The sequence below is a fragment of the Pristis pectinata genome, chromosome 6, assembly GCF_009764475.1.
Source record: "Pristis pectinata isolate sPriPec2 chromosome 6, sPriPec2.1.pri, whole genome shotgun sequence".
Lineage (NCBI taxonomy): Eukaryota > Metazoa > Chordata > Chondrichthyes > Rhinopristiformes > Pristidae > Pristis > Pristis pectinata.
The window spans coordinates 11,522,183-11,549,520 of NC_067410.1; the positions used below are offsets into that span (position 1 = coordinate 11,522,183).

A 27,338-nucleotide genomic window follows, 5' to 3' on the forward strand; every position below is an offset into this window, starting at 1 on the left:
AATCCTTAAAGCATCTTTTGGAAATAGGTCTTAAAGGTTAGCGTTAATGGAAAAGTAAAATCTTTCATTTCTTATCCTATTATTGTTACTAAACTGTATTCCTTTAACAAATCAAAACTTTCTTCCTTTCTGCAATTTTATTTTTACACTGTCAATTTTGCTTCTGTGTTTAATTAGCCTTTTCTAGTAACTTTAAAATTTAATAATTTCTTGTCGTCATTTAGTCAGTGCATACTTTAAATTGAAAATGGCACGCTTGGCCATTGTATAATTTTGCAGTCTCCTTTTAGAGATTACATTCCAGAGCATTCAATGTGCACTTTAAGCCATTCTTCTACATTAGCAAAAGTAACACATCAGGGAGTTGATGCTTACGCGAAATCAGTGAGCCCGATGTTATTATTAGATCTTACTTGCCATTCTTGGAGCTATACAAAACAAATTTCAGTATCACCTTGGAGAAATGAGATTAAAACTTAATTATATGGCTAGTGTGTTTGCAGTTGAAGCAATTAAAATACAAATTGTTGCAAAACAAAATCTTTTGGTCTCTTGTAGATAGATGAAGTTGCCAATATTCAAAGTTGTATTGAAATTAATTTGCATTTATGGATAGTGAGCAGGTGTTTTGCACAAATTTTTTAACATGATTAATATTGCAAGAGGGAAATTGAAAATTGTTTGCTGAATCTGGGTCCCAAACCAACTGAGGAAATGATAAATAAGTCATATGTTTCCTCTAGAACTAAACTAAGCTAATGTGAACCTGGGGCTTTTATGCCAGTTTAGCTTAAAAATTCACTGATTTTGATGGTTGAGTCATTGAAGTCTTGAGTTAATGGGGATAGCCTTTATTTTCCCTACCAGAATGAGTATATTAGTGCTGGGAGATGTGTTAGCAAGTTGATTCCCTTGAGGGGGCGATTAGGTTAACAGGGAACCCACAATTTTATCAATTTCAGTAAATTCTTTCTCTTTTTTTCAGTGAAACTAGTCGAAGTGAGCGAAGTGGACGTTATGGTTCTGAATGGAACAGAGATGAGCATAGGGAGTCAAGAGGTAGACGAGACTATGACTATAAAGATGTTGATTATCGTGCTCCACCAAATCACAACAGGGACTACGAACGTGATAGACGCCGCAGTGATTATCGGAACAATGATCGCCATCAAGACTACAGGAATTATGAAAGTTCTGAGGTATGGCCCCTCCTTAGCCAGAATATTTTATATCACTCCCATTAGCTTTTTGTTATGGCCCGTTTTGGGTTTCATTGTTTAATCCAAAAGTATGGAATATGGCTTCTTCCATTCGCTGGTCAAGAGAAGATCCGGTAGATGCAGGAAATAAAGGTGAGAGGGAAGTGCTGACCCTTCTCAGGATGGTCACAATCGGCATTTGTGTGGCATGAATGTAAACTACCATGTTAGTACAAGTCTGTTGTATATGTCTGTTGCAGATTGTTGTTAGAAATTTATTATGAGAAAGATCACAAATGGAGCCAAACACAGAAATTGTGAAATAAATGCTTATCTTGAAAGAGGATGATTGGTTCAAATGTGTTTCCTAGAGAAATCTGTAGAGCAGTATAGTATTGTGTGGGCATTTACTCCCAGCTGCCATCCATCTTTCCTCGATCGTAATATTGGCCACTGCAGGGTTTTCCATTTGATTTTGTTGACATCACTTTTGCTGTGGTTACATGGTACAGTAAAACTCTGATAATCCAACACCCTCAGAACTTTGGTGCTGGACTGGTAGATTTTCTCGACTGTTAAATGTTGCATCTAATGTCTTTAACAATTTTTAGTTCAATTTTTTTTGTCACATAGTAGTATAATATTTCCAGTGAACCAGTTAAGTTTAAAGGGAACACCCAAAACAATCCCCAGTAAGTTTAAAGGTAGTGCAGGAAACAAGGCCTTGTTGAGTTTAAAAAGAATATGGGAACAGGGTTCTGGTGAGTTTAAAGGGAGCATTAGAAACACAACTAGGTGAGCCAGATGCCAAACCATCTGGATTTCCAAGCAGTAGGTTAGTTATCAGAGTTTAACTGTACAGTGCTTTGTGGAAAGCTGCCTTGCTATCAAAGTTGGCTGCTGACACCTCAGTGTTGGGATTAGGCACTTGTAAGTATGCCTGCTATCTGGAACTGAATGGTGTTTTCGGAACCCAATTCCAGAGATTGTGCCAGTCTAATGAAAGAGTACACCAAACTCACTAGCTCTCAAGTAGATTTTTCTTTTAACTATCTATGCTAATTATATTCAAATTGTTTAAAAATTAGTACCATGTGATTAACAGGGTTGAATTAACTCTTTATTGTGCTAGTTGTCATGCCTTGACTCTTTATATTTGCCAAACAAATTGACAAATGAAATCAAGCTAGCCCTGGAATTCCACTCTTTGTTGATTACATAGTGTAAGTTTCTAAATTGTTATCAAAAGGTCAGGGCTATCTCTGCAGTTCAAGCATGACTTTTTTTTGCATCCTCTGTTCATCTCAAATTGCATTATATCTCACATCGAAATTTGACCTAACCAGTGTATGACAACTCTCAGAACAGTTCTGTTAATCCAATTCCTCTAATTCTCTATAACTTTTCTATATTTGTGCCCATTAACTTACCCCCACTTACCCAGGAGTCAATTAATCTGCCAACTAATATGTTTTTGAGATGTGGTGGGGGGGCAGAGATGGTAACTGGTGCACTCAGGGAAGCCCATGTGGTCAAAGTGCAAGCATGCAAAATCCACACAGATGGCACCAGATGTCAGGATTAATCTCTAGTTGCTGGGGTTGTGCGACAGCAACACTACCTTCTATGCCACCCACAATGGTAGAACTGAGTTTGATGCATTGAAGCTATTATAGGGAGCAAAGTGCAACTGCTGAATGCTTCCCATTCTGTAAGAAAATTGATGTGCTCACCATTCGGCATTACTGGAATTTCAACTAAACAGTGAAATTTAAGAATTGAAATTTAGAAGATTAACAATGTTTTTGCTTCCAGAATTATGAAGATGATGGCAGATATGAAAGACCTGAGGGAAACCAGTACTGTGATGGTGACTATAAAGACCATGATTATAGAAATGATGGATCTGAAGAGAGGGAGAACAAAACAATTATGTTAAGAGGTCTTCTACCATCAACAACCAGGGAAGATGTGCGTATAATACGAAAGTTTGTATTTAAGATTCTGAGAGTGTTGAGGGTAGATTTGGTTGAGGTTATTTGGAGAGAGATTGGGAATAAAATATTTGAAATCACTGATTAACTAGCTGAAACTTTATATAATGATGAATGAGGGCTAATTTAGAATTCTTGCTTTCTTGTAACTAATTTGATTTGGGAGGCTAGGCTGAGCGTGAAAGGATAATCTGTAAGAACTATTAGTTTAGACTTTGCCTTTCCAGGATATGATTTATAGGAAACAAGTAAGAAGGGATACAAAGGTAATTGACATATCAAAGTAACTTTTAAAATGCAGGAATTTGAGAGCTCCAAGCTTGTCATACTACTTCCCTTGGGAAAGTACAACTTCAATACTTGGTACTTGTGTAATGAGATGGATGAGCAGGTCATTGTACGAGTGTGGCAATTCCATTTTTTCTCTGAGCAGAAGTACCTGTCTCTGATATTGCTGATACATGACCAGTTTAATGTAATCAGTTTGAACTTGTAGTTACGGTAGATTTAGATCATCCTGCAAGGTTGGATGTAATTGAGTTTGTATCCAAAACATATTCTCCACAATTGTTTTCCTTGCCTTTCTCAAAGGCGTTCATTCCTTGCTAATTATGCAGTCATGTCAGAATCGGGATATTATTCGAGTATAAGCTGTAACAGTCAACTCTATTTCAGTGGGTATTTCAGCAAAATCCCTGTGCTGTCGAAGCAGGGAATGGTTAGATATTATAATATACTCATCTGTCATCTGATAGAGTAAATAAATTGAATCTCGAGATTTCCCCACATCTGTATCAAAAACAATGCTTTTATTATCTGATTAAAAACAGATATAAATTAGAATATTTTTAGATGTGTTACTCTTAAAATTTCCAAGAAATTAAAAACAACAAATTCTAAAATTTTCCTTTCAGATTCTTGAAATATTTCAGGATAGTGATGAATTTCAGCCCAAGGATGTGCGAGTAATGAAATGTAAAGTTTCAGGTGAGATTTTGGCTGGTCTTGCACATGCACATGAAGAAAGAAATATTCTGTTTCCTGTTCTTATGAAGGAAAGACCACAGATCTTTGCCATGGCTGAGCAACATGTACTGTAAAATTGAGTTAGAAATAAATGTTCTTTGACCTGTAATGGGTAGATAGAAGTAACTTGCATGAAATTTACTAAAGTTTGATAATTGGAACAAAAACTGTCCATGACCTGTGTTTTTATAGTAATGATTCTAAGCAAAGAATGCTGAGGGGTTTTTTAGTACCTTAGCAGTGAGGTTGTGTTCCTGCTAGTGGCTCACTCTTAAAATATTACTTTGTTCATGCAAACTTCACTTGTGTTTCTGGATTGTCTTATTTGATTGCTTGAGCCCTTTCAGTTTAGTTTCATAACCTTTCAAACTGCTAAAAGTTTAGCCCTTTTGATTCTGTTTCTCTTTCAATGATTGATGACTTTCAAAGCAATATAACATTGCTTTGGAAAAGTGTATTTTCTCTTCTAAGAGTATGGAATCTATTTTATTTTCTATAATCCACCATAGGTTGTTCTTTTCCTTGCAATGCCTTACTTAGCATAAGGAGTTTTACCACCAGTTCCCTGAACTGGTTTTGAGACAATTGCCTAACCTAGAGCAGGCCAATAGAGGAACTTGTGATGGATGTTGCAACATAATACATATGTGGTGAGGTGTTTGAAGTATGTAAGATGATGGAAATTTCAAATAAAGATGCCAACCCTTTCATTGCCACATTATATCCATCCTGTGTATAATCACAGTATATTTGGCATCCTTGCCTATATTAGACAAGGAAATGTTTTGCTTTCTGAGATGGGGGAAAAAAGTGATGAGGACAGTTTGAGAAATTTAGTGGTCAGAATGCCATGAGGTGCAGCAGGGTTTTTTGAATAATATTTTCACTTTAATTTTAGAAAAAAATTATTGTGCTGTGCTTACATTCTCATACCTTATAAAAAGCCTCTTAACATTGAAATAATTTCTTCTGCTATTGGCAAATCTTGACTGACTCGGTATTAGAGAATGCAATTTGAAAAATTAAAACATTATGCTGTATTTTTACTTTGGAAAGAAACCAATCTAAACTTGCTAGCATATTCTTATAATGTGTGCTTGGCAAGGGCAATAACAGGCGTTCAGCTCTAAACCAGTTAATTGCTTCTCTAAATTTTGTAGAATATATTTGACGCTGCTTATAGCTTATATGCCTGATTTTTTGGGACCTGAGTTAAGGGAAATGTGAATATAGTTTGGAAGTGGCCTAGAGTTTTCTTTGCAAAAGTGAAGAGGCAGGGTCTGGTGGTGATGGTAAAGTTTTGTTTTTCTTTGAATATGAGCTGTGGCAACTTTGATCAGGGCTCCAGTAAGAATGTAGCTATGTAGTTTTAAGCATTTGCTGTGGCTGCCTTCTCAATTCATGACAAATATATTAAAACCAGGTCTGAATGGGCTTTGCTGTACAAGTTTGCCAGTTGTTTGTGTTATATTGTGACATCAGGGGAATTAGATATACTTGTATCTTCGAGGTATGCATGCCATCTGAACTGCTCATTCTACAATCATGGAGAAAGTAGATATCCAGAATTTCACATTCTAAATTGTTGATCTCACAAGCAAAATTTTAAAATTAAAAAGTCACTACATATTTCTTGTTTATATTGAAGAATTAATAAATTACTTAAACTGTATTGAATAATTGAAAATCACCCCTGGCAGAGTATCTGGAAGCATTGGGATGTATGGTTATGGTCAGAATATATAAATTAAGAAGCTGCACTTAATTCATTGTCCCCTTTTCATTTGGCATTTGAATATTTGAGATTATGGGTAAAATATTAGCAATTATGAGCTTTGCACATATATCATGAATTTGTGAATATTAAACCATCTGAATATTCATCATAAAGCTTCTGTTGGATGTACATAATTCCATAATGGCACCCAGCAATGAAATGATCAATTTTCCTGAGTCTAAAGTGATTAAGTATGTTGCAATCCATTACAGGTGACCCTCGTGTTATGGAGGGGTTGCATTCCTGTTGCAATTTTCTGTAACACAAACCCCTTTCCCATTGAATCCCATGTTAAAAGCAGATGCGTTCCTATGGGATGTTTCTCTCTCATTAAGCCATTTTATCGGTGATGACAATTATTTAATAACTGCCATTATTTAACAGCTGAGGCTAACATTAGACTGGGGACGTGGACAAGGTCCATTCGAAAGAAACAACAAATTTTGTCTATTTTTACTCAATCCAGTGGGACAATAAGATTTAGATATGATGTCACTGTGTAAATTTTGTTGGTGGTCACAGCCAAGTTCTAACTTTGCCACGCCCTCTCCAGTTTGAGGACATGCACAGACATCTCAGTGCAGCTCTTCATCTCAGAGGCATTTTCTCTGACATGCGAGTCTCGTGGATTAGGAAATTGTCTTGGGAAGTGGGAATATCAGGAAAAGGGTGGGATTCGAGGATCGGGGTTCATGTGGGAAAGGTGGTGTAGGAGCAGTTCATGGGGGGGTCGGGGGGGGGGAGGGTAATGGGTAACCTTGTGGAAATGGAGTAAAGGCTGAGAGATGACTTTGAACTGGTCATGGCTACTGCAGCTCTCCACAACGCAGTGTGTCAAAATGAAGAGCACAGCAGCGCTGCAGTCTGAGATGTCTTCACATGTCCTCAACTGGAGAGGGCGTGGCAAAGGAGGAACTTGGCTGTGATCGTCAACCCAATCTCTGCCCCACAGTACTGAGCGACTAAAAATAAAAATTGACATAATTTGTTTCTGTTGCATTTTGTTAATTTCATTCCCACATAAAATCCATAAGAACAAATTTTATTTCGTGTCTCAAATTTATAGGTAGTGATTTGTGGATTCCACCTGTGGATTCCACTTTGTGGCGTCACCTGTATGTATTTTTGATGTTTATAATGTGTCTTATTTGCAATTCTGGTGAGATGTGCTTGCTGAAATGCTTTTGCTTATGGAATAGTATCAATAGGATGGCAACCTTGTGTCTCCTCACCTTGAAAGTGCAATGGTCCTAGAGTTCGTGCAATTTAGACCATGGGAAGATTATTGACCCTTGAAGCATTGCATTTACGTGAACGCTTGCACATGGCAAGAGTTTCCTGTCACATGTTAGTTGATGCTGCTATTTTCAGGAGTGGTGAGAATTGTATTTAGCAATACTATCACTCAAACCTAAACACTTAGAACTAGCCTTTTGCTAGCTATTGGCTGTAGTGCCATCTATTGGTTTATTCTATTTTAAAGTGTGGACTGCAAACATTCCTTTTGTCTCATCAGACTGAACTTCTGTGAGACAATTAAGGCAGGAGGATAAGGAAGGCTTGTGGATAAAGCATCAACTTCAGGCTGTTTTTTTTTAAAAAAAACACAAAAGATTGTAGCGATAACTTCGGAGATTAACTGTACAACCATAAATAAGTTTAATTTGTTGATGTAAGAGAATTTTAAAGAAATTATTTATGTAGGAGAAATGCAACTGCGTTTGTTTGCAATCAAACTGCAAAACATAAACATGGTAACTATCAGGATTGTGCCTATGCTCATGTTGTGCAGCCCTCATGCAAAGCTATCACTGTGTATAGCTTCATAGTTTATAAAGTAGAATTAATTTTATGGTACCAAATGGACGCTTCATTTGTGGAGAGTTGGAGTTGAGACACAATTTTGGGTCTTTAGGATATGAATTTTCAGAAAGCTCTTGACTCTGGTTGCATATTTATCAGTGGTGAACTATGAAATAGCATATTATTGGGTGCCCTAATTTTAATCTGGTGGGGAGGAACACTAATATTCTGCAGAACAACTTGGTGTTGGAAGCTAGCTATATTTGAAGGGTTGAATTATTTTAATACTTTTAATGTAGGTTATACCGAGGACTTACTAATTTGTTGGTTTTAAATTATTGCAGCATCTCAAAGTTGGAAGGGGATAGACTGATAAGGGCACTTGATAGAAATGCTAAAAGAATATGTATAACATCAAGTACATTTTTTGAATATGTCTTTAAATGTATTTGTTCTCTTGTGACGAAACAAAACCAATAAGCCTACTTATGAAGCCACACAAGTGTAGACATTTTTACATAACACGTGGCGACATGATGAATAGCTGCTTTAAACACGCTGACTAACACAATCCCGTCTATATCTGAATGCTGTCTCTAGGTCAAAGCCGTGGTTTCGCCTTCGTGGAGTTTAATCACTTGCAGGACGCAACAAGATGGATGGAAGCCAACCAGGTTGCTTCATCACGTCCAGCTTTATTGGAGGGGGAATGATCAAGTATTTATGCTGCAGAAAAGACGCAGAGGGCCCAATTATTACCCTTTCCCTCATGCCATTATCCTCCAATTACATTTATGGAACAGACAAGTTATTTTATGGATGGCTATATTTTTATCAGCTTTTGTGGCCATGGGCTTAACTACTTGCAGTAAAAAGGATAAACTAATTGTGATTAGTTGCTCATTGTAATAGCCTGTATCATGTGACTCTTTCTCAAGTATCTCTTAAGGATGCCTGTGTTATGCAACGCCGCACCATTTACTTGCCCTTTTACATGTGCAAACGTTGTACATCATAAGTGCCTGCTTTTTGGGTCTTTCCCTCTTCCACCTGCAAAAAAAAACTCCAGTGATGCTGAGTGTCCAGTGTAATGATCTGTTTTAAATTCCAGTAATATGTAGTTCATGCTTGTTTTATTAGTCTAATTTTCATGAATGTAACTTATTGTTTCTGTGGTTTTTTTCATTGGGAGGGGGAAGAAATCAGAGCCATGGTCATAATTGATAGTCCATTCAAAATGGCATGCCTCTAAGGAGAGGTACTGATTTGTTAGTGTTAATTGTTTGTGTTATGTTGTATAAATAGTCAAGGCTATAAATGTATTTACAAGTTCTGGAGGCAAGAGAAACAAATGCTGAGCATGCTTGGTGTTTTTCATAAACTAAGCTGTTTTCAAGAACCTCAGTTGCCTTAAAATTAGTGAGCGCACTTGATCGGTTGAGTAAATGTTTGTTGGCTGAAATTCATTTAGAGCATAGGGCATGTGCTCGTCGTGGAATTAGGCTGTAACTAATTGTGTTATGACTTGAAAGGTGGATGGCAATTGGCAACATATATGTAGGTAGGAATCTAGTTGAATACGATGTCCAACTTTCATATTGTAAGCAGACTATGTTTTGTGGAAATATCCTGAATATTTTGCAGATGACAAATCTATACGTTTAGTATGGCCTAGAACAATACAATATTTGAATTGAGGGAGTGTTAACTTGGCTATTGTAAAATGAAGCAATCCCAGGGTGAAGTTTATTTTCAGATTATTTGAGGAATGTATGGGAGATAGATAAAAGGCAGCAGGTAATATTTGCAGTGGCAGTGAAGAATCAATTTATTTTCAAACTGAGCTTATTTAGATTTGCATTTTGGGTAGGGCAAAAATCATCTGTATCCCTCATTTTGCAAGAGTTGTGACCCACTTTCAGCTTTGAAGTAAAACCATGAATATCTAAGAGACTAAATCATCTGCGTCCAGGAGATTTTGTTTCATATCAAATTTCTTGAGATCCCTCAACCGTTGTGATCTATATAGTCTAAAAGGGAATCCATTGTTCTCCATTATGTAGATTTTGACTTGCCCTTTGTTTCCAGCAGCGTTATCTCACAATCCTTGGGAAGTCCGTCTCGATGCATTACAGCACAAAGCCTTTTGAGGACTGGGGCTGCAACAAGGTAGTAAAAATTAACTGCCACAATCTCATGCTTGCAATTGAAGTTTTGTCTCATGAGTGAGAAGGTGAAAATTGTTGATATTGTTTCAGCAATGAGACCTTATTTGGAGACAAGTATTTAGAACTGTTACGTTTATATGTTGCATTCTGGGTATTGTGCCTTAGATTAGTGGAGCAGAGTTTTCGGAGTCTTTTAGCTCTGGTTCCTGGGGGTCTACAATTGTCTCCACAGGCCTTTAACAGAAGATTATCTCTGGGCCATTTCTAGTAAATCAGTATGCATTGTTGTAAAAGATCAATTGCTTATTTTCCTTTCCCTGAGCCATGGGCTTTAGAAAGTGCGTGGTCTGTGCAGAAGAGTTCTTCCTTTGGGGAAGGGAAGATGTATGTCGGTGGAGCAGTTTTATTGAGGGTCTAATCTTGGCTCCCTTCTCACTTTGTATTTCTTTCATTGCAGAAAACTGAAAGGTGTTTGGTTTGAGGTTTTTAAATTTTTAAAATGTTAAACTTTGTCCCCTCCCCCATCTGTCATAACACATTCTTAAAATGAATGCTGCGTTGTTTAGAGAATTCAGCAAACACTTTAAGAATACTGAAAATCTCGTTCTCACTGAAAAATGGATGTGGATGCTGGGGCAGTTGGGGATTTCAAGGCTAGGATATAGATTTATCGATATGTTTATCGGAGATATGACCCTGGAGCAAGTGAGTTTGAGATACAGAATTATGATTGAAATGAATGGTAGGACAGTGAGGGATTATATAATTTGCTCACTTTGTGCATTTGTTATTTCAGAGAGGTCTAAGAATTTATGCATAATATTTATTCCTTGTGTTTCTTTTTCATCACATGACCTGCTAAGGTTGTAAAGTTATTGTGATGTGAAAGCTCATGACAGATAGCCATAGTTAATTGTGTAATGCTACATGTTTATACCATCCCATGATTTCCCTTTGGGGAAAGTTGGTGAGAAATGTGGAACAGTGCTGCTGTTTATGCCAAGTTGCTCAGCACCAGTGTATTAATTAGTAAGGGTAGCAAGAGACCCTGTTATGCTATGATTAAGGAAAGACTTTTTTTAAGAGCTCAATAGATGTCAATGAGCAGCTGTAATTTTTTATGCAATTTCATACTTGGGTAGAGGGAAATTGATGTTGAATGTAGCATTTTCCATGTTATGCATTCATTTGCATTGCCCTAAACTTAGTTACAGTCAAAAGATGTGTAGAGATTTTAAACTCGATTTAAACTGGATTCAAATTAGATACTCAGATTTAGGCAGCTATGGATCTTGTGATATCACAGTTTTTAAATTGTATATATCTGTTTTGCATATTTTGAATCTAGATGCCATTCCCAAAATTTAGATTTTTGTTTGCTATCTATCCTGTACTTCACAGTGATAAGATTTTAAAAAAATACTTTGAATATAGTGATGCTATATAAACCTTTATTTTTGTTTTGCTAGTGTGGAGTAACCAACTTCAAGCGACGTGAAAGATGCTTTAAATGTGATGCTCAGAAGCCTGGTAAGCAGTGGTGAGGGTTTATTATGCTGGGATGGTATTAATGGTTTTAAAAAATGCATTATTTCAAACAGTGGTAGGCTTGAAGGTATTTCAGCTTTTTCAGTGCAACTCCTGGCGTGACTACACAAACTTGTGGAGAAAATTGGAGGGGTAACCATACTTCGATTTGCCCATCAAAATTGATCTGAACTGATGTTGCTGAGTGCAAAGGAATAGGTGTCCAGGCTGTGTTCTTGGTTAAGGAAAATGGGGAACAAATTGATAAATGCCCAAAGATTCTTTCAATGTTGGCAGAAATGTTAATATTTGGTATTTTTCCAGTATAACCTGTTAGGAACTGTATTTTGTTTGTAGTGTAATCTCAATGAACAAACACATTTTGATGGTCCCTTTTTGGCATGTAAGGATGCTTCAACTGAAAATAATTAGCATCTGCCTTTGTTCTTGCACTCTCCTCTTGTTCACCTTACTGAAGCTTAATCCATAATTCTTGGGATGAATGGTATTTTTCAATTTCTTCTAGAAACTGAAGAAGAACAAGTTCGTGTGCAAGGAGAGCCATATATGTCTGACTATGCAAATGACAGTAAGTTTTTATAAAAGCAAACTTATTACTTTGTATTGCTAATTTCTAGTTGGCTTTATTTGGCCTTCTCCACAAGGTGTATCTAATATGTACTGATCCTATCAGCATTAGATCCAGTCTTGGTATAGTGAAGTGATAAGTGGTTAAGCTTTTGTCTCTGTATCTGCTCACTAACCAGGCGTATATATCAATCTGACAAGTGTACATGTTAAATTGTATGTGGTTTCAAACATGCTTGATTTGTTTACAGCAATTTTGGAATTAACTTGCAGATTCCCTATTTCTCCTGTTCTAAAATTGAAGTAGTGGTTGTCAAAAACATTAAAGTCACTTGGAACTTTGAAGCCGGTGTTTTTTCAATGATATGACCTAGGGATGCCTTTCTGTGTCAGACGGACTGTATAAATGCAGGTGGTGAACCAAAATTCCAATATTCTGCTCGGAGTGCATCCTAACATTCTGTGAATTGCAAACAACACTTTTAGAGTTAAGTGTAAATTGTGATTCACATAGCAATCTTTTTGGTATTTGAAACCAAGGGAGGAAATGTCTGGTACAGTCATCTTCCATTTTTAAATGGAGGGTGTATATTCATGTTTTCATTTTGTTTGTTAGAAATGTTAACAGCAGAAAATTGTGTTTTACACACTGGTCATCTGTTGCATAGTGGAACTGCTGCTACACTCCAATAATAAAATATTCTCCACTGCTGAAGCACCATTTTTGACATTTAAGTCAGTGTCCGAAATGGCTGTTTTTGAACTGATGATTCACGAGTACTGGCTGTAGTTCTGGATTTTTTTCCTGTTTGGCTCTAAACTAATTTAATTGGATCACCACCATTCCAATGAACAGTTAACAACTTAAATTATGTATGGAGCAAGATAGAAACCTTCGTCATTTGTCCTTGCATTTAAAAGTTGACATTGTATTCTAATATCATTTTAATTGTCAACAGCCATTATTTTAAGAAACATAGGCCCACACACACCAATGGAATCTATCCTGAGTGCATTGGCTCCATATGCTGTGCTTTCCACTGCAAATGTAAGGTTGATCAAGGACAAACAGACCCAATTAAACAGGGGGTTCGCCTTTGTTCAGCTGGATTCGTCTTTTGTAAGTTTTGTTTTCCCTCTTACGTAATGACTAATATCATAAAGTGATCATATTGCCACAGGGTTATTTTAACTAAGATGTTGCAGCAGTTCATGCTCTGTGAAAGCATTGTAGCCAACTCTTCGCTTTATGAATGTTTTACGTAAGTAGAACTAGCAAGAAGTTAGGGATCCAAGTAAATATCTCTGAAGGAAGCAATTCGATTGTGACTTTGAGCATTGGCACGTTTATTAAGAAGTCAGGCTGTTACTAGTGGGTTTGAGGAATTGTAGAAAACAGGGATTTAAGATCAAATTCATGGAGGATGTGCCCAGTAGAAGTGCAATTATTTTTTGATGGATTTTGTAGAATTTTTTGTGGAACAATCCTGTTCCCTGATCACATGCTTTTCATTGATGTCATGGCTCAACTTTCGCAAGAATAATGGAATTTACAATAACAACGAGTATAATATTTGATGGGCTACCAAATTCCATTATGTCCTAAGGTATATTGTGTTAGATTCCACCAGCTTTATCAGTTAAGTTCTTGTAGGTTGTTTTTTGGAAGCTGTACGCTCTGCACTACTGAGCCAGGAGATTTTTTTTAAAAGACTACCATACAATGTATTCTTAAAAATTTTAATTTTTTTCCTTTTACAGGAAGCTTCTCATCTTATTCAGATACTGCTTGCACTACAGCCTCCATTAAATATTGATGGTCGGACTATTAATGTTGATTTTGCCAAATCTTTAAAAAAGTAGGTTGTCTCCAAATGTGAACACGTTTTAAGTATGGCTGCACTATTTTGATATGGATTCCCTCTTGACTTTAAGAAAGTTTTTAAAAGCTTGCAATCCCAAAATGTGTAATTTCTAACCTAATTGCGGTGATTCACATCCTTCCATCAGTGTCACTTTGAATTGATGGGAGATGAGTTAAAGCTACACTTTTCATTTTGTTTTTCGTTTCCTGTATTGTTTTATATCCTGAGATTAAAGAATGTCTCTTTCCATGCACGTTAGACTGGAGAAAAAAAATGTAGTGTTTGTTATCTATAAACTCTGGATGCCACCAGCTAGAACAGTGTGGCTAAAGTGGCTACCTGTGGCTGGAGGATACTTGCATTATTTAGTGATGTCACACAGCAGTCCAATGTTACTTCCTGTCAATTGGTGCCAATTTTTTGGCAACAGTCACTGAATGGATACTTTGCTGGTTGAGGGTAACGCATTTTAAGGTACTTTGGAATGTTAAAGGGGCAAGCACAGCTGATGTGGCCTGAAAAATTGGGTGTGGACTCTAGCACAATTTCCCTTCTTTCTAAGTGAAAAAAAAAACTGGTTGCTCCTGTACTCTGATGTCCTCATCAATCCATAATTAACTGTTTATCTTAGGGACCATATCCTTTCTGATGGTAATAAGATCAGTTCGTCAGCTGTTGCAATCACAGCTATAGCTGCCGCCCAGTGGTCGTCGAGCCAGGTAAATGGCCCCTTTTATGTGGTTTTGCTGCGTATGTAATTTGTACTGCTTATTTAGTAATTTAGTATGACAGCAGTATCTCATCTATTTTTTAAGGTGATGATCACCACTTCACTTAATATGTACCCTTCATCAATTTATAATCCATATTAACATCCTGCATAGTGTGGATGGAATTTGCCTGAGTTTATCATAAATGTGGACCAGTCAAAAGCTGTAGGCTCTCAAGGTTGCTGCATTTTGTGTTTTCTCTTTTCCTCCTGAGTACTAATCCTAATAAAGGTTACAGTTCCAAATGTGCAGGGCTCTTCTGCTATTTTGGCCATATGGTTCTCCAGGTGTGATCTTCTGAGTGCCACCTGGCTACTCAGCTGCACCAAGCTATTTCCATGAACTTGATCCGGCTCTCATCCTGTGTAAGTGATGGTTTAATGATTAAAATTGGGATTACATCTTTTTTCAATACCATCTGTTTTTACCTGTTGTAGGTGCAGCAAGGATCAGAAGATGGAAACATTGACTATAACTACTTCCAGCCAGGACAAGATGGCTACAATCAATATGAACAAGTATGTTAAAGAAAATATTGAAGTGCTTAATTGTAAGCTGCTTGTGATAAATGTAGAATTGAATGATATTGATGATGGGGCACATCTCAGTGGTTGTAAACTTTAGAAAAGTGCATCTTTATTTGGTGGGGAAAAAATGCTTTAATAGTTTTGAGTCCATGCAAATGACAAATTATGGAACATTTTGCATAGTTTGTTTCAAAAGGCAAAAGTTGAGGCATCGCTTTTACTTTATGCTGGTCAGCAGTACATTGATTTTAAGGACTGCTCTCTCACTGAAGTGTTGCCACTAATGATTGTTTGAGTCAGTGGGATGAATTCTGTGAAGTGTGTATTTATTCCAAGTGCATATTCTCCTGATTATATTCTGGAAACCTCAGCCAATTACCTTTCATAACAAGATTTTTTGAAAGCTCGAAGTACCTTCACTTGGTCTACAACAGTTCGGGAAGGCAGCTTGCCGTCATGTTGTCCAAGGCAAATGGGAATAAGCAAGATAAATACTAGCTTTCAGTGATGCCTACATTCCATTGATTCATTTTTAAAAAAAAATTTATAGCATATGATAGGATCAAATTGAGGATTATCATGAGAGGTGATGTTTCATTGAATCCCAGCTCCTCTTCAGCTTACACTCCTTTCCAAGTGAAGGTGCAAGGTATTGCTGCATTGTGATGAGGGAGATCAGTAATGTCCAATCAAGCAAAGTACTAATGATTTTACGATTACCTCTGTTTCAGATGTCATATTCACAAGATTATGGTCAAAGTGGCTCTTTGGATTCCACGCAACAAGGTGTGACAACATACCAGGCACCTGCAGTAATCACAGGTGGGATGTCCATTTTACTTTTTTCATGGAATATTTTATTAATACTGTCTTCTACTTAACTCTTGGTCTCTAACTGCACAGATTGGTTGTTTAAGGATTACACCTGTAATTAAGAATATACGAGAATAATACTGAGGAATCCTGGCAATTTTCATCTTACCTTCATAGGAAATTTTCTGGTCTCAATTTCATGAAAAATGAGGCATTGCTGGTTAGGTATGGGTGGGAACTTGAATCTTGCCACTTGGTGGCTGGTACATGGTATTCCATGTGGATTCTGTCATAATTTTTCTGCCTGCCATTGAGTCTCAGGGGCTTCAAGAGTGGACTGTTCTTATCTCACTGCCACTGTATTGCCAGTTTTATTGCTTCTAATATATCGTCCTCTAAGATCTTGAATCTTAAAGCAAGCTAAACTTCCCAGTTTGTCACTATTACTTGATTAGAATGTAACATTTCAATGTTATATCTTAAATCATTTTGGTCTAATTTCAGTCTGTAATTGTTTATTTCATTGTTTAATTGCCATGAATGGCTTCTCAAAACTGTTCCTGATTCTTAATTCTGTACTTAATACTGGAGATTTGCTCCTTCAATTAATTTGTTATTAATATCCTTGCATAATATATAAAACAAAATACCTGGAGAACTTCATGGCTACCTTGCATTTGATAACTGCCAAATGCTGTCCATTCCTCTGTTGTCCGATAGTTGTTTCTAATGCTCTGGCTATCACTACACTCTATTCTGAGCTCTGTCGTGAAAGATTACCAGTTGGACAGAGGAAAAGTTTCAAGGATGTGCTCAAAAGCTTCTGTGAAGAAATGCAACATCCCTACTGGCTCCTGGAAATGAGTCAACCTCAAGACCATGAATTGGGTGCACACGGAGACCCTGTGGAAGTAGCAGCCCATCTCACCAATCAGCTGGCACTGACAGCCATTGCCTACCCCATCTGTGGCTGCCATTTTGGGCACATTAGTCATCTCAGAACCCACAAAACTGTAGTTGATAGAAGTCAACCTAGATTCTGAGGGGCTACCTAACAAGAGAAGAATTCTGATATATCACAATTAGGTTTTGTAGTGTAGAATAGTTGTTACTACCTTCTCTGTCAGTGCAGTACTTTTGGTGCTCAAGTTTCAATTATTTTCCTACCAGTATTTCTGTTCCATTTTCTTTTATATACCAATACAACAGAGTGTTTCCCATTAACGTAGACTGTGGTCATGGGCAGATTGTTTTTGTAATAAATCGCATAGCAGTTCACTGCTCACTAACAATATTTGTTAACTCTATCGGAATAAAATAGGTCCTTATCCTGAAATGGGTGATGGTAGTACAGGCCACCCCCGTGTTAAGGTCATTCAGGTTATGGAATTTGCCCTTGCAGAATTCACAAATCACTACCCAAAAATTTGAGACACAATAAAATTTGCGCTTGTGCAATCTTATGAGGGGGGGAAAAAGTAAATCTATATAAAACATATATTTTTCAACTCTTATTTCTTGATTGGGCTTTGCATTACGGAAAATCACAATATGGATTCCTTTCTAGACAGAAAAAGGAACACGAGTCACCAGTGTACTTTTTGTTACTTTAAAATCAGTTCATTTGTGATGTTGGCAATACTAATCCTGGTTTAATAGGTTAATAACATATTGACCAATGTAAATGTTGATACAACTCATTTATCACTCATTCCCTTAATGCATTACTCTTAAGTTTATATATTCTCCTTTACAGCCCCTCCTACAGTGGCTAAACCTGCAACAGTTTCCCAAGATGGTCAAACCTACCAGTTACAGAATCAATCTGAGGTATGTGGGGACTTTTCAATGTTTAGGATTGTTGAAGTTACTGAATTGTTTAATTCTTCAAGTCATCACGGAAATGTACTCTTGGGATCATTCTGCTTTTAATGCTTTAAATTATTCGATGTATGATGAAACAGATCTCAAGTAAAACAGACTTAAAGCAGTTTAGCAGCAACCTTTCTACTAAATGTTTAAGCTGAACCTATCAGTGAAATGCAAGAACAAGAAAACAGAATAAGGTCCAAATTTTTAACTTTTTAAAAAAAAAAGCTTCTTGTTTCTTTAACCCTCAAATTCCAGCTTTCATTTTAAAACAAGGCATTTTTTTTCAGGCACTGCAAGCAGGCCAGTCCCAGCATACAGATACTGCCCCACCCAATGGTTCTTCAGATTCAAAGGATTCAAGCTATCGTGAGTGCTTTACCCAGATTTTACTGTGCTTTGTGTTTGAGTACCCTTTATTTAGATGTTACTGAGAAGTCGCTGTTTTCCTGTTCCAGCTGTACCAGATGTGTCCACTTACCAATATGATGAGTCATCTGGATATTACTATGATGCACAGACTGGATTCTACTATGATCCAAATTCACAGGTACCTACTTGTTAAAACAATGCTTAATTCAAAAGCTTGTTATGTACAGTTTTCCTCAAATTGGTATTTGGGTAACTTCTTCAAATGTTCTGCAGGTATCAATGTGAAATGACCAATTATGGGTTTCCAAATCCAGGAAGTTTTTAAATCAATCACAGTTGTATTGGACTGTTCCATAAGATGTAGCAGAACTCCGGGTGTTTACCCTGGACATAACCCTGCAAGTTTTCAGCATCCTTACAGTTTTTCAGCTTAAACTGGAACATTAAAACAGAATACAGTAAAACTCCAATAATCTGGCACAGTTGGGTCTTTAATGCCAACTGCAGATTTTCTAGACTATTGGATGTTACTCCTCTTATTAGTACCACAACCCACTTTTTTAATTCACTTTTATTTTAACTTGTATTGCAACAAATACACAGTTAAAATTATTTTTCCTGAAGTCTCATCCCCAGTGCATTGATCCATGGATAAACATTAAGTAGTGGGTGTAAATAATATGCCTACTTCAAATGATCCTGTCCAAAAGGGACTTAATTGTTTTCCAGTGAAGAAAGAAATCTAAATGATTGTGCTCTAGACTAGCACATTTTTTGTCGAGTTAGTCCTGCTATTATTAGTGTATGTTCCATTGTGTGAAGAGAAATATTCATTTTAAAAGGAATATCTTACAATTTAAATCAGATTCAAATTCACAGAACCCTAGTCTGTGATGAAAGATACCATGCACCACTCTGAGATACATCTGATGGATACAATGGATTAAATCTGAGACTGGAGGTTAAGGCATAAACAAGCTAGGAATGTACTGAAAAATGATTATTCCACTGATATAACTGTTTTCCTTGCATAAGATGCATATCAAGTTGGGTGTAATGGAAATTTAAAGGAAGCATAGTGGTGAATGCACATTGTGATACTCCCAACTCTTTTAAAGGGTGCTTCACTCTTGATCCACACTTGAGTTAAAGATGTTGGTTATGTTTAATTCTTGTACAAGTCAGTGAGTGATTTAAAGGGTGCCTTGATGAATGTTAGACTCTTTCTTTGTGTTATAAAACAGTGCATTTTTAAAATTCTGTTTCAGTACTATTACAATGCACAGACTCAACAGTATATGTATTGGGATGGAGAGAAACAAACTTACTTGCCTGCTCCAGATCAAACTGCACAGCAAAATATTAAGTCAACGGGAACAAAAAGTAAAGAAGGGAAGGAGAAAAAGGAGAAACCAAAGAGCAGGACAGCACAACAAGTGAGAATTTTTGCATTATTTTCTAAATGCAAATGGTTTAGCTACTGCCATCCCAATAATTAACTCTTGCAGCTGAGAACTGCAGGTGAATTGCTGTTAGATAAATATTATGGACCTACAGGAAGGTACTTAAGAATGTCATCGTAATAGCTTCTGCTTTGGTTCCCTCTCCTTTGGAGTTTTCCTATTTGCCATTTGGTGTTAATTTAATTTCATATTAGCTAATTCCTTGCATGTCCAACATTTTTTTTAAAAAGCCAATCCATAGTCATTGATTTTGTTCCATCCAATAATAGATACATTGGAACTGAATGTTGAATGCTTTGTTTTTAACCATAGATTGCCAAGGATATGGAGCGATGGGCTAAAAGCCTAAATAAACAGAAAGATAACGTCAAAAGTACCTTGCAGATGATTGCAGCTAAAGAAGAGGAGAGGAGGGAGTCTGCTGCTGCTGATGCAGGATTTGCTTTATTTGAGAAAAGGGTATGTTGATGGGAATCAAAAGGTTGCATTAGGTGTAGTGGGGTATTACCTGTAGACCACTTGATGGAACATTATTTTATTTTGCAAGTGGATATTTGCTAATTGAGGGAAGTTCAAGGAGTAAAGAAACTACTGCGAGCAGAAGTTCAAATATTGAAAAGTATTAAGGTTTTTTGCAATTGTGAGTGTACAAGTACAACTAAGTGAGGTGTGAGCTTTTAAGGAAGAATGAATTAGAGGGTACTTCGCGAACAGTTTACAAAAGAAAAGAATATTTTAGAGTTAGCAGCTCTCAGCATTTGTCACTTCTCAAATAGCTTGGGTTGTTCAAATGTACATCGTATAATGGATGTTGAATACATTTGTTGTAGGGGATGATGGAACGCCAGCCGATGGTACTGGAACCTTTCAGTGGTCTATCGGAACACCTACGAGATGATGATGAAAGTCCATTGAAGGTTGGAATGTCTTTCTTTCAAGCTTAAATTGTCTGAATTATTTTTGTTTCCATTTACTCCAAATATCATGGGTTGAGGGACTTGCAGTGTTGTCAAGTTTAGATCAGGTCAATTCCCTATGGTTTTATTTGACAAAATGTGACCCCTTAGGGAAGTGCCTATATAAATGTGAACGTGTTGTACAGAATAGCAGGCTTCATCCCACAGCTTTGCAAGTGGCTTGCATGGAAAGATTTTCATCCCATTACAATTTTTCTAACATGTACCACTGATTCTTCCCCCCCACCCTCCAGTGTTTACTGTTGACAGTGCAAAGTAACCCGCTCTGTCGATTTACGATGAACTATTTACTTCATGATGTGGAGATACAAATCTGATACAGTGGGCACCAACTGAAGTTTAGAAATAAGAAATAGAAATGGTATACAGCTGCAGGTGGAATGACTGATTCCATTTCCATTCCAAGGAATGGAAATAAAATAATATCTATTATTTTACTGAATGCTGTTGAACGTGAGTTATTAAACCTAATTCTGCCTTCTCAACTTGCACATGTAGAGGCTGATAGTCCAAACTTTAAGAATGAAATTCTGTCAAGTTAAGAAAATAGTTTTAAAAATGAGGGCATTTAATTGAGAAAACAAATACCTCACTAATTTGAATTTTGTGTCTAGAATTAACATTATTATAGCTATGGACATTCAGTTACCCACCATACGTTTTATCTGATAAATTTCTAAGTGAGACACTTTAAATGAGTCTTGATTTTTTTTTCATGATGGAAATTATTTAATACGTTTGTGCCATTCTTTTCTATGATTAGAGCATCTCTGCTGTATTTCTGGGATAATCTGATGCTTGTTTATTTTGACTGTTTTTACATCTACTGGGTGAATAATAGAGAATTAAATGAAAGGATAAAGCTGCTTACCTCAAATTATGTTGTTTAAATTGAATCTTGATGTCTGCCTTGCAGAGAAAGTCAAGTCCACTCCAGGGACTTGTGGCATCCTATAGTGGAGAGAGTGATGAAGAAGAGCAAGAAACAACTCAAGACCTGGAAGAAAAAATGACAGATTGGACCAAAATGGCCTGTCTGCTGTGCAGAAGACAATTTCCTAATAAAGAGGCACTTACTCGCCATCAGCAACTCTCTGACCTGCACAGGGTAACTGCAGTAAAATTAATATTTATAATAAGTATATTTATGCTTGCACTACAAAGTATGAGGATGCAATCGCACTTTTAGTTGAATTCCCATCTGTATTTCTTGAATGGGTCTTCATTGCCCTTCATTGGAGATGTCAGTCATACTCATTAGTTGATTACTTTGGCCCATGATGAGAAAACATGCACCACTCTGACACATCTGAAAAGATGCAGTGAAATGAAACTGAGACCAAACGATGAAAGGAAAATTTGTATTCCTTGAGAATGTTTTTTTGGTGGAGGGGGGTGTCCAGGAAAGAATTATCTGACTGCAGCTTTGAATTTTCAACATTGCATGGTAATTAATAATGTCAATGTACATTGTTAGCCAGTGACAAAATTTATTGGTTTTGTATGTATCTTGTAACCATAAGGTTGATCAGTTGTGTACTGAGCTTTCAGTTCAAATCTAGTTAATTTTGTGATAAAATTTCTTAACACTAGTTGTAACAGCTCGAGGTTTACCTCTATTTCTTGGTGAGGAAGGTATGCAAGGGCTTTGGGGAGGGCACAGTAATCATGTGTTTTCAATTGCAGCAAAACTTAGAGATCCGTAGAAGATCAAGAATGTCTGACCGTGAACTTGAAGCATTAGAAAAAACAGAAATAGAGGTAAGTTGATTTAAAAGGTACAATTGTAAAGTTAGTTCTGAGCTCCTCTTTTTCTCAGCAATCATTTGGCCCTCAATGATATCATCCAGAACACCTTGGCTTCCATGTATATACTGAGAGACCAATCTTTACTCCAATGTAACTTCTCTAGGAACCTTCACTGCCTCTGATTTGTTAAACTGTGATATTGTTACTGAATGAACAGAAATTTTGTCTAGTTAAGTAGTGAGAAGACTGAAACCACTCCCTTAGATCTCCTAGTCAATATCAGGGGTGAATTCAGAATGTTCAGTCTTGATATTCAATTTAACACTGAACTAAACTCCCAAACCAGTATCATTTCCCCTATTAAAGCCTCTATAGTGAGACCACTGCTCACACTTCATCTCATTCATGTGCTAGATTTCAATGCTCTTTTGGTTGGACTTTCCACCCTCCACAGTTTTCATCTGGCCTTCAGCCATTATTCTGTTCATGCGTGTATTGGCTTCTGAGTTCATGCACATTGGTAAGAGGAATCAAAAGGTGGATTATTATCTAAATGGAGAGAGACTGCAAATGAGTGTTCAGAGAGACTCTAGGTGTTCTGGTGCATGAATCGCAAAGATGAGCAGGCAGGTCCAACAAGTAGTTGAGAAGGCAAATAATACTTTGGCCTGTATTGAGAATAGGGAGGTTTTGTTACAGTACAGTGTTGTACAAGGGTGTTTGTGAGGCCACAGCTGGAATACTGTGAACAATTTTGGTCCCCTTGCCTAAAAAAAAGATACAGTGGCATTATAGGCAGTCCAAAGATGATTCACCAGGCTAATTCCTGACGAGAGCATTCTCCTGGACAATTTGGGTCTGTATTCCTTGGAATTTAGAAGAATGAGGGGATACCCTGTTCAAATATATAAGATCCTGAGGGGGCTGGGTAGGATAGGTGTTGACGTATTTTCACTAGTTACAAAATGGCTACAAAATAAATTTTAAACTGAGGGGCATAGAATTTTTTTCTTTTAGTAAATCTCTGGAATACTCTGCACCCCGAGGGTTGTGGAGGCTTGATCATTAGATATATTTAAGGGAAAGATAAATATTTGAAAGGTTGAGGAATGGAGGGTTATGGGGAACTGGCACAGAAGAGCAATTCAGGTCAGCATCGATCAATAATGGTGAGGCAGACTTTGTGGGCCAGGTGGTGTACTATTTTCTTGTTCCTGTGTTCTGATCTCGTAGCACCAAGTTTTGTATTTCTTACCTTGTCTGTTTTTTTTCCATAGCTTTGCCCTACTCTATTTCGTAACCTCCTTCAGCCCCGCAATGCTCTTGAGATCTTCATATTTTCCATTTGTGGCCTCTTCCATAGCCTGCTTTTCATAATCACTTGGTGGCCTTTTATTCAGCTGTTGTGGAGTTCTCTCCCTAAACCTCTCCACATCTTGCTCCTCCTTTAGGAAATTGAGAAGTTTCTTTAGCTGACCACTTGGATTAAACTTCTATTTCCCTTTTACTCTTTCTATGGCTTGCTCAAATATTGTTTGAAAATGGTAGAATCTGCCTTAAGTGGTAGGACTGCATATTAATGAATAAGAAATTGTAATCTGTAGTTCTAGATCAAATTATTTTATTGACATTATTTCAATATTTTTATACTTTAATTATTCCTTTCCCTCTCACAGATGAAGTACAGAGACAGGGCAGCAGAAAGAAGAGAAAAATATGGAATCCCAGAGCCTCCAGAACCCAAGAGAAAGAGATTTAATAATGCTGCCACAATGTAAGCATCAATAAACAAAGGAACTGGATTAGGCCATTCACCCCCTCACAGACTGTTTTAACATTAGGTGAAATCATGACTAATATCTGATATGATCTAATTGCATATCCTTTCCCTTGCTCCCTTGGTTTATTTGATTAACAATCTCTTGGTGTCATTTTTTCTCTGTGAAAGTTAAGTTAACCCAGGTTCAGCTGAGGCTTTTAAGTCTATGAAACATAGTGATTCAATTATGCTCCCTAGAACACACCAATGTTTTTGTTTGTGGATCGGCAAAATGGATATGGGAATCGCCCTGCCTATTGTACCCTGAATTTGAAGTAGTAGTTCCAATGGGGTTGACTGTTTGGAACTGAGAGAAATTTATTCACTGAAAGGGTGATGAATCCTGGAAAATCTTTGTTCAGCATGCACAGAGTAAATCCTAGATTATTGGTTACTAAGAAATATGAAGGTGACTGGGCAATGGTGTTGAGATAGATGATTAGTCAGCTGGGCTGAGTGGTCAGTTTGGTTTTGTTCCTTATACTTGAGCTCTAAATGAAGAATAATTGCAGTAACTTTTTTTAAAAAAAGTCTAAACCACTGCAAGTCCTCAGTAAATTTGATACAGATTGGGAAGTGACTATGGAGAAATGCAAGACTGGTCAGATCTGTCAAATCAATAACATGGGTTATGATGTGAGAAGAATGAATTTGATCTACAGATTGAGCTTTCTTTTATTCCATTGCTAATTTTCTGCTGTTATGGAATGTTTTCTCTTTGATGCACATTGTGGGACTGTAACACTGTCAGTAACCAGATTGACTTTGTTCTGCCATAAGACTGGATCACGTTATAGTGATGCAAGAGAAAGCTTATTGTTCTGGATCTGATTAGCACCTGGAACAACATCAAGGACTGGAAGTATCAACTTAAACTTCCTTCAAAGAGGTTCAATGAATTTTTTTTGTAGATCCTCCAGTTTACATGTTTTCCTCTTGGACAAATTGAATTGATATTTGCTAGCCCTGTTGTACCAGAAGAGTGTTCAGCATTTATAAATATTGTGATTTAAAAAAAAATAATATAAGATTTTCCTTGTGACAGTGATTTTGAACAACCAACAAAAAATGGTATTAACAGTGACAATATTGGGAGTCGAATGCTGCAGGCTATGGGCTGGAAGGAAGGCTCAGGGTTGGGTAGAAATCGTCAAGGCATTACAGCGCCTATACAGGTAAGGTGTTTAATACATTTTTCTAATTGTGTTGTCACTTGATGCAATTCATATTTAATACAAGGATTTGGATATTTATAACTGGATGTCTATAAAATGTTTGCTTCCTCAGTGATAAGATATCCCATTTTAAGTTTTAAAGCTACAATGTTTCTGAATTGATCCCTGATTAAACATTGCTTTTGTTAGTCTTGAGCAGGCTTTCATTTTTGGCATTTCTACAATTATACAAGGGAGACAGGGATTCAGACTCCACCCCCACCCCCCAAGCCCCCTTTTTGCTTATTCTCCAAGTACCACATTCTGTGTGTGCTCTGACAAGAATAGGCTAGCATTTAACATATCCCCACTATCAAGTAACAAGATACTTGATGTCGAGACCTTGGCATGAAACAAGGCAAAACACAGACTTTTGTGTTGCCTGTATTATTCATTGCAATTATTAGGGAAGAAGTAAGAGAAGAAATCTAGAACTGTTTCCTGAAAATACTGTCATTCAAGTACAGAATCAAAGTGCTGTCATTAAGACCACTCAAATTAGTCCAACTCCACCAACCAATTTTGATTTCACCCATTTATCATTTTACATAACATGATATTTGCTTGCTGCTTTCTCCTGCATCATCTTCTGGTAATAAGCAATGTATTGCATACTGAATAGGGTATATTTTAGGGTACTGATTGTGGAAACTAGCTACTATCTTGTAGAGCAAAAACTGAGGAGGATTGCCTTGGTGCACTTCATGATTGGCAATTAACAACTGACACATAGAGATCAGGGAGCCAAGAATCATAGAGCCATACAACAAGGAAAGAGGCCCGTCAGCCCAACTCATACATGCCGACCAAATTGCCTACCTGAGTTCCATTTGCCTGCGTTTTGGCCCATATCCTGCTAAATGTTTCCTGTCCATGTCCTTACGGTACCTGCCTCTCTACCACTTCCTCTGGGAGCTCGTTCCATATATACACTGCCCTCTGGGGAAAGGTCCCTTAGATCCACTTTAAATTTTTCCCTCTTCATTTTAAACCTATGCCTTCTAGTTTTGGGCTCCCCTACCCTGGGAAAGACTGGCTATTCACCTTATCTATGCCCCTCACAATTTTATAAAGTCTGCCTCAGCCAAGGTGATGAGAGAATGTACTTTTCAATTGCCCCAATCACTTAATTGTAAGGTGAAAGGATGCAGATAAATGGGAGAGAAACATTGAAACCTCTAGCATCATAAAAGGGTCCAGAGGGTCAGCTTTGGGAACCTCTTCTAAATTCTACCTAATTTCTGGCCTTCATTATCTGATTCTGTGAAATTACTGTTTAAAAGTATTGTGCCACTTTACAAAAGGGGATTGTCTGTCAGTGGACATGCCCTACTTTGAGTAGTTTGTCCCACCTCATGATCTTCCTTCGAAGTATATATTTTTAGACATGTGACCCAGGATTTTCTGCATACTTGGTAACTTTTGGGAATGCTTGTTTAAATATTTTTGGCATTTGAAGCCAGAATTGTCATCAAAATGTGATCTGGTGAAAGTAATTCACTGACAGCTATTGGGCTCAGCTCCATTTTTTTGTCTTTTCCCTATACCCCTTCATAGACCCAAATTCTGTTTCTCTTGATCTTAAAACTTATTCAGTGATTCAGTTTTCTCAGCCCACTAGTAGAAAATTGCCAGGGTTCGAGAAATTATTTTTGCTCTGCTTCAGTCAACGACCCTTTATTCTGAAACTGGGAGCTGCATTGATTATTGCTTCAATTAACATTTGTACCTTTTGGAGACTTTTTTGGCAACAGCGTATATAAAGGACATTTGTGCTCTGTTGAACCAATGTAAAAGCTGCATGGTTCAATGTTGTAA

General features: G+C 37.1%; 1 protein-coding gene across 2 annotated transcripts in view; it reads left to right on the forward strand.

The window, feature by feature from the left end:
* The window catches only part of LOC127572135 (RNA-binding protein 5-like), a 34,453-nt gene that overhangs the window by 6,757 nt on the left and 358 nt on the right, over nt 1-27,338 (forward strand). The window contains exons 3-24 of one of the 2 annotated variants that reach the window (XM_052019084.1): nt 986-1,199; nt 3,015-3,170; nt 4,108-4,180; nt 8,400-8,473; nt 9,888-9,968; nt 11,437-11,497; nt 12,021-12,083; nt 13,042-13,202; nt 13,844-13,941; nt 14,579-14,666; nt 15,155-15,235; nt 15,976-16,066; nt 17,814-17,887; nt 18,217-18,295; nt 18,385-18,476; nt 19,567-19,734; nt 20,074-20,220; nt 20,592-20,678; nt 21,655-21,846; nt 22,425-22,499; nt 24,164-24,261; nt 25,352-25,481. In XM_052019084.1, coding sequence (XP_051875044.1) covers nt 986-1,199; nt 3,015-3,170; nt 4,108-4,180; nt 8,400-8,473; nt 9,888-9,968; nt 11,437-11,497; nt 12,021-12,083; nt 13,042-13,202; nt 13,844-13,941; nt 14,579-14,666; nt 15,155-15,235; nt 15,976-16,066; nt 17,814-17,887; nt 18,217-18,295; nt 18,385-18,476; nt 19,567-19,734; nt 20,074-20,220; nt 20,592-20,678; nt 21,655-21,846; nt 22,425-22,499; nt 24,164-24,261; nt 25,352-25,481 — 2,383 coding nt within the window. The remainder of the gene's footprint in view (nt 1-985; nt 1,200-3,014; nt 3,171-4,107; nt 4,181-8,399; nt 8,474-9,887; nt 9,969-11,436; nt 11,498-12,020; nt 12,084-13,041; nt 13,203-13,843; nt 13,942-14,578; nt 14,667-15,154; nt 15,236-15,975; nt 16,067-17,813; nt 17,888-18,216; nt 18,296-18,384; nt 18,477-19,566; nt 19,735-20,073; nt 20,221-20,591; nt 20,679-21,654; nt 21,847-22,424; nt 22,500-24,163; nt 24,262-25,351; nt 25,482-27,338) is intronic. The other variant, XM_052019085.1, reaches the window with a different exon arrangement.